Source organism: Phascolarctos cinereus, unplaced genomic scaffold (genome assembly GCF_003287225.1).
Source record: "Phascolarctos cinereus isolate Bilbo 61053 unplaced genomic scaffold, phaCin_HiC Scaffold_3;HRSCAF=262, whole genome shotgun sequence".
NCBI classification, from domain to species: domain Eukaryota; kingdom Metazoa; phylum Chordata; class Mammalia; order Diprotodontia; family Phascolarctidae; genus Phascolarctos; species Phascolarctos cinereus.
In genome coordinates, this window is record NW_027555736.1 from 145450059 (window position 1) to 145457667 (window position 7609).

At 46.2% G+C, this 7609-nt stretch overlaps 1 protein-coding gene across 2 annotated transcripts in view; it reads right to left on the reverse strand.

The window, feature by feature from the left end:
* The window catches only part of MEGF11 (multiple EGF like domains 11), a 298924-nt gene that overhangs the window by 36100 nt on the left and 255215 nt on the right, over positions 1 to 7609 (reverse strand). For both annotated transcript variants that reach the window (XM_020983023.2, XM_020983009.2), the window contains exon 10: positions 1348 to 1468. In XM_020983023.2, coding sequence (XP_020838682.1) covers positions 1348 to 1468 — 121 coding nt within the window. The remainder of the gene's footprint in view (positions 1 to 1347; positions 1469 to 7609) is intronic.

Genomic DNA, 7609 nt, shown 5'->3' on the forward strand with positions numbered 1-7609 from the left:
AAATGGGGGTATTTTAATAGCACCTACCCCAGAGGGGAATTGTGAAGATCCAGAGAGATGCACTCCCAACCTTACGAGGCTTGTATCAGTGGGAGCTACTGTCAAGAATACTAGCATCATATGATTGCCTTGCATGCTAGTATTTGGAATACATTTTCAGACTACTGTTTGGAAAATGCTGTTGCAGCACCGTGAACTTTTTAGTGCATTTTTATTTCTATGATTTTTAGATTTTCAGGTCATCCTTGGGAGGTAGTCTGGAAACAATTATTATTTCTGTTCGACAGTTTGGGAAACAGAGGCCCAGAGAGATTTGCTCAAGGTCATGTGATATATCAGGGGTAGAGCTGGTCCTGGGCCATACATCCCTTGATTTAGAGCTGAAAGGGATCTTAGAGGTACCCCTCATTTGACAGAGAAGTAAACTGAGGCTTAGAAGTGAAATGACTTTGGAGATGAAAGTACTAACAGACGTAGAAGACATAGTTGGGCTAAGGTATTTGCAGGCCTTAAGCAGGATTTGAAAATTAGTGTTACTGTCTGTTCCCTGGAGGCTTTGAAATGTACTTGGGACATTTAATGACATCACAAAATGTAAAGCTATGTGCCATTTGTATATTAAAAAGATCACATAAAAAGGAGTCTCTTATATTCCACTCCAGGTTATCTTCTAAGCAGGTGTTTCTATTCCCCACCCTCTAGTCCTGGCTCAGGCCTTTGGGCCTAGACAGTGGGGTGAGAGCATTTCATTGGTAGGGACAATTGCTTGTTTGTATCTGTAATTAGGAAGGCTCCTTGGCATGGCATGGATGGGCGGGAGCATAGGGGTGACATGGAATCACTCATAGGTTTCATAGGATTGAGTCTTGGGACAAATGGACCTTGGATAATAAAACAAGTGATTTATAGCATAAAGAAGGGACCTAACTTGTTCAAGGTTACACAGATAGTAAGTGGAAGAGCTGGGATAACAATAATAATAATAAGAGCTAACATGTATATGGTACCTGCTAAGTGCCTTACAAGTATTATCTTATTTGATTCTCATAATGACCCTGGGAGGAGAGGTGCTATTTTTATCCCATTTTACAGATGAGGAAACTGGGGCAAACAGGTTAAGTGACTTGCCCAAGATCACAAAGGCTGGATTTGAATTCAGGTCTTCCTGACTCCAAGCCTGGTACTCCATCCACTGTGCTGGGATATGAACCCAGGTCTTTTGTTCCCAAACCCAGGGGCTCCCACCACTATATCATGCTTCACGAATACCAAAGAGTTGGCTGAAGGCAGCCCAAGGCCGGCCCAGAAGCGCTTGTGAGGCAGGTGAGGGTGGTGAGGGTGCATTACCTTCCTTACAGGTACAGGTGCCATCTATGGGGGAACAGGTACCCTCATTCTTGCAAGTGCAGACAGATGAACAGTTGGGGCCATATGTCCCGGATGCACAGGGCATAGCACAGACTTCACCCTGTGGAATGAGAACCAAGGGCAGGGGTCAGGTTCCCGCATCTTACACTGTACCCTTGCTGGGCATGGTCAGGGTATAGCCAGGGAGCCAGGATTCCTAGTCAACAGCTCTGCAGCTCTTCAGAGACACCTATGACAAGGGCTTAGGGAAGATGGTGCCCTGTTGGCCTTCCTGAATGGGCCAAGGAACAAGAGGGGCCTCTGGCCCTGTGACCTTGACCTGGGCACAGACCTGGGCACAGACCTGGCCAGCTGTGGGAGAGGAGGACCTTCTACTCTGCATGTGAACTTCAGAAAACAAATATTAGTTGATAAGGCAAGACCTTTCTTGAGACTACAATATCCAGAACAAGGGAGGCAGTATTCCCACAGCGCTCTGTCGGCATCATGCTGTATTCATAGTATTGTGTTCATTTGGGGGCATCCCCCCTCTCCTCTGCCCTTTCTTCCCACCACCAGGCAGCCTGTTGCAGCTTGGCCCCCAGCCAGTCTGTCACCTCCCTCATTACCTAGGAAATCCTTATTTTCCCAGGGTTATAAATAACCCATAAAAACCTATCCAGGGCACGCAGGGCCTCCGCTCTGATGCAGATCCCTTCTACCGTTTCTAGTTTTCTCTTCAAAGTTTTGGCTGGTAGGGACGTTTATCTCCAAACTCATGAGAGTTTCCCAGCTCTGGCCATTAGGGCTGGCTCACCCGGGAGTTCTGAGGGAGCCACGGAGGGTGAGCGGCTTCAGAAGACTGCTCCAAATATGAATCTACCCACCAGCAAGCACCCTGAAGGGTGACCCGCCTCACTGCTCTCTCATAGCAAGTGATCAATAACCCCTCCCCTCGGCAATGCATGGTAAGCACTCTCACATCATCTTGTCTCACTCAATCCTCATGACAGCCCTGTGAGGTCAACTTGTTATTTTTCACATGGGGTACTGAGGCACAGAGAGGTTAAGCCACTTGCTCGAGGTCACGCAGCTGGTTTGCAGTGGAGCCATGCCAAGACCCTGGGTCGTCTGGCTTTCAACCTTATCCAGCAGCGTTCTGCTTCTCAATTTAGGGAACAACATAAAGTTCTCGGTGCATTTGCTAGGGGCAGGTGTTGGGGCAAACACATGCTTGTCTCTGTGAATATTTTTTGTGTGACTTGGTGTCTCTGATGTTTACTCGCCTGACCTAGGGTAAGTCACTTAACCCCCTAAATCTCAGTTTCAGATGAAGTGATCACAGGATCGTAGCTTTAAAGTTGGAAGGGATCCTAGAAGCCAGTGAGTCCAACCCCCTTATTTTACAGCTGAAGAAACAGAGGCATTGAAATGGATCACGTCTCACGTCCCTTCTAGCTGAAGACTGATTAATTACAAACATCTGTAACATTTTTGAGTGACTGACAGTCAACATGAACGTTCAGGACATGGAGTATTCATAGAGAGGAACCTCGGGGTTTTAAAAAGAGGACTAAACCAGCAGTCTGAAGCATCTGGGGTACAGTCCCAGCTCTGCCCCTCCCAAACTAGGTGATCATGGGTGTGCTGGGGTGGGGATGGGGTCCTTAGCTCAGCCCTCCTTCTCTGAGGTCTTGAGTAGCTACAGGATGGGTGAGATGTGCTTCCTCTCTGTGCCTTTCTTTCCTCAAACTATTTTGAAAGGCCTACATCCCAATGAAGGGGAAATCTCCCAAGGCCTTGCCCTCAGGCTTCTCATTTCCACCCACTTCACTGGGGCTCCCTAATAGAGGGAAGGGGACTCTGTCCTTCATGTGAAAGGAGATGCACCCACTTCTTACAATGTTAGTTCATGGGACAGTAGCTAGGTGATGCAGTAGACAGAGTGCCAGGCCTGGAGTCATCTTCCTGAGTTCACATCTGCCCTCAGACACTCACTAGCTGTGTGACCCTGGGCAAGTCACTTAACCTTGTTTGCCTCAGTTTCCTTATCTGCAAAATGAGCTGGAGAAGGAAATGGCAAACCACTCCAGTAACTTTGCCAAGAAAACTCCAAATGGGGTCACAAAGAGTCAGACATGACTGAAAACACCTGAACCATCACCACCACAATAACAGTAATTAAGCTTTGAAATCAATTTACATCCACGGTCTTCCTCAATTTCACAAAATCATAGCTCTAGTTCCAGCCCCCTCATCTTACAGATGAGGAAACTGAGGCCCAGGGAAGCTAAATGATTTGCTGAATATCACACAGGTAATGTTATTTGACCCTTACAACAGGCCTATAAGTAGGGTACTGTTTTTATTCCATTTTGTAGATGAGGAAACCGAGGTAGATGTTATTATACCCATTTTACAGAAGAGGCTCAAAGAGGTTTTAAACCAAATCTGTAACTCCACTGGTGTATGGAACTCTAGATGAAGAATTTCCTTTACCCGTGAATATAGGGACTTAACCTGAGATTTAGAGTCTTAGAGATTTGTCTGGGGTAATAAGTTATATGACTTATCCAAGGTCACACAAACTAGTAAATGTCAGAGGCGAGATTTGACCCCAGGTCTTCCTGAATCCATGTCCTTACATGCTGCCCATGAACTTGGTGAGATGATCTTGGATCAGAGGTAAAATGTCACCCTTTACCCAAGACACCTTTGGTGCCCTTCTGCTGCTCTCCTAATGAGGTCTGCCTTCCCCAAAGAGCACCACATACCCCAGAACTCTTTTCCTCTTCCCCAAACCAAAGCCTGCCCATTCTGTGTCTTCTCAAAATTCTGTTCTCTGCCAGTGCCAGCAGGATAGAGTATTTGCTCACCAAATACTGCCAAACACATTATCTGACCTGGCTTTTCAGAAAAGAGCATCGTATTGGAGCTAGAAAAATGATCAGACCCCCTGGTTCAACCCTTTCCTTTTACAGATGAACAGACTGAGTCCCAGAGAAGGGGAAATGACTGGCCTAATGTGACCCAGGTGTTTCATGGAAGAGCTGAAATTTGATTCCAAGTCTTCTCAACTCCAGATCCAGGGCTCCTTCCAGGATAGAGAGGGGAGATGGGGGGAATGAGAGAGGAGCCCTGAGGTGTTATTCATCCCAGGTAATATCCATATTTTAGTGGAAGACTTCTGGAGAAGGCTTAAAGGAAAGAGTAACTGTGGGAATTTCTAGTACTGAAGTAGGATGCTGCAGTAAATATTTGGGGGGTTCTGAGGGTGGAGAGGTGTGAGAACAGTCTTCTTCAAGGCATCCCTAGATCCTACTGCTTACCTTTAAATAGAGGTGGCTCTGGCTACATGATTGAGACCTCGAGGGCAGCATGGTAAATCTGGTCCAACCCCTTCATTTTACAAATGAGAAAATCGAGGCCTAGAGACCACCAATGACTTACCCAAGGTCCCCCAGCTTCTGAGGGGCAGAGCAGGACCAGACCCCAAGCTCTCCTGTCTCCCAGCTAAGTCCTCCTCCTCTTACCCCACAGTGTTTCTCCACAAAACTCAAAATTTAACCAAACTTTGGAATAACCCCCATTTTGTTCCTGCTGCTGGCTGCTCTCAGCATCCCCGCCCTTGGGGAAATGGCCCATTCTTTGCAGCACATTCATTCAGATACTTCTGTCCCACTTTGGCCCTAGGAGGGCCTCCCAGCTCAGGCCTGGAATTTTTTTTTTTTTTGTGGGGGAAGTAGAGGAGATAGCAGAAGGCCACACTTACCCCTTCCTTCTGGCCCCAAACCCACTTTCCTAGTGCTGCAGCTGGCAGGCGAGGGCTCGCTGAACCATGCCTGCCAAACATGTTCTGCTTCATAATTCTGTGAATGGGGAATCGCTATGAACTGTTACCTCTAGCTCCAAAGGCACATTAATTATAGATCTGGGCATCAGCTATTAACATCTTGAACCTGATTTGAAAGAGGAGCTCCTAGAAGGGCCGAGGTCCTGCTAAGGAGAGGCGAATCTCATCTCCTCCTTCCTGTCTGCCTGCTCATAGAAAGTGGCAGTGCGGTGTTTTGACCCCATTGGGTAATGAATCCTGTGTTCTATTAAATTTGCTTCAAAAGTTGTTTATTAAATCTTCTCCCTTGCAATATGCTGCTTTAGAGCACTCCCCTATTTAGAAAAATTAATCAACAGCTGCGCATCTTATGTTGATTATTCATTTTCCTTATGATGTGCCAGAGGTTAATGAGTGCATGCGGGTGGGGAAGAGTGACAGGGAGCGGGTCTATTTTTTTTCTATTTTTTTTTTTGAGAAAGACTAAAGCAAGGGGGTGTTTTAGTCCCAGGGCTTCCAGAAGCAGGAAGAAAGATGTTCATGCCCCTTGTCAGAGGATCGTCTACCCAATCCCCTCACTTTACAGATGAGGAAATTGAAACCCAGGGCAGGGTAGTAACTTGCCTAAGGCTGCATAGGTAAGTAGGCAGTCCTCCTGCTTTAGCCTTATTTGGCATAATGGTCCCTAGAATACGATCACTTGGGGTTGCTGCCCTGGGTGCTATGATTTGGGATGTGGGGTGGTCCCAAAATGACACTAGTGGTGGATTTGCATGGCCTGGGTTTGAATCAGATCTGTCACCTAACTACCATGATGACCTTGGACAAGTCTCTCGACCTCTCTCTACCTCAGTTTCCTCATCTCATAAGTTATGGAGGTTGGATTAGAAGATCTCTCAGGTGGCCTTCCAGTTCTTTGATCCCATCTATGACCCAAGGATGAGTAGCTGGAGCTGAGCATCAATTCTGGGAGGCCTCAAATAGAGTAAGGGGAAGGATGTAAAGCTGCCAGATGGTGCTTAATGTATTTTCCACTTCCAATTTAGTTGTGTGACCTTGGGTAAGTCCCTTTACTACTCTGAGCCTCAGTTTGTTTACCTGTAGAAAGAGGGGTATCGATCTTGAAGACCCCTTATAGCTTTACATTTCTGTGCATCAATGACTTTGATAGTAAAACTTGAGTTTATGTACATACTGTTAGCCTACAGCTCACCTGGATGGATAGGGGAAGCTCTGGCAACCACCCTCTCCCTCTTTTAACTCTCCCTTTCAGCTATGCACTGCCCTATGGTAAGATTCTCCCCACTCCTATTTCTTCCCCCTTGGACTGATACACTCTTAGCTTCAATGGATTTCTTCCTTCATGGCTGATCCTTCTACTGTTGCCTCATCCACCAATGATGCCCTTGGCCATTCATTATAACCTGATTTCCTGGGATACTCAGGAGGCAGTTGCCCACTGTGATGGGTCTAGGGCACTTCTAGGCATATTCCTCTTCAGCATCCTCTACCTCAAATGGTTTTGGTCAAAACGAAGGGATCTGAGATGGCTAGGAGTATATCAGGACTGGATAGAGCAGAAACTCTGAAGGCAGGAAACTGTTTTTCAGTCTCCTGGCCTTTATTAAGCACCTTCTATGTTAAAGCTCCTGTACTAAATACTTTGTCTCAGTGTCCTCTGTAGGTGCTTAATAAATACTTGTGGATTTACTTCTAAGCCGTGGGTAAGCATCAAACAGGTTTATCCTGCCTGTTGCCTGTAGGTGGGATGGGGGCAGAGAGGAAGGAGCTTGGGGTTAAGATCTCACATAGAGATGACTGAAAGAATAATTTACCAAAATAGTCCTTAATAAGAAATTAGGGGCAGTGTTGTTCTTCTCTTCTCCTTCTGCTAAGGGGAAAATGCCACTTGGTGGGCATATGTTTCAGGGAGAAAAGTGGAACTCTATTTCTGCCTGAGTCACATTATCTCCTCAGCTTTCACCATTCTCTCTTCTGGGGCAATTCCTCCTACTCTCCTAAACCCATGCCTCAATTTTGCTCATTTGTGAAATGGAGTTAATAATACCACCTCTATTTGCCGCAAATGACTGTTATAAAGATCAAATGAGAGCAGGGATCATAGATTAGAGGTGATTGGAATGGAACTCATCTCTCTTATTTTGCAGATAAGAAGAATGAGGATGTGAGAAATTAAATGACTAGCTGAAGGTCACACAGGTAGGAAGTGTCATTTGACCCTCACAACAACCCGATAAGGTAGGCGCTATTAGTATGCCCATTTTACAGATGGGGAAACTGAGGCCCAGAGAGGGGAAGTTACTTGCCCACGGTCACATAGGAAGTGGCAGAGCCAGGATTTGAACTTGGAGCGTCTGCTTCAAATTCAGCACTCTTATCCTACTACACAGTGGATAGAGTGCTGGGCTT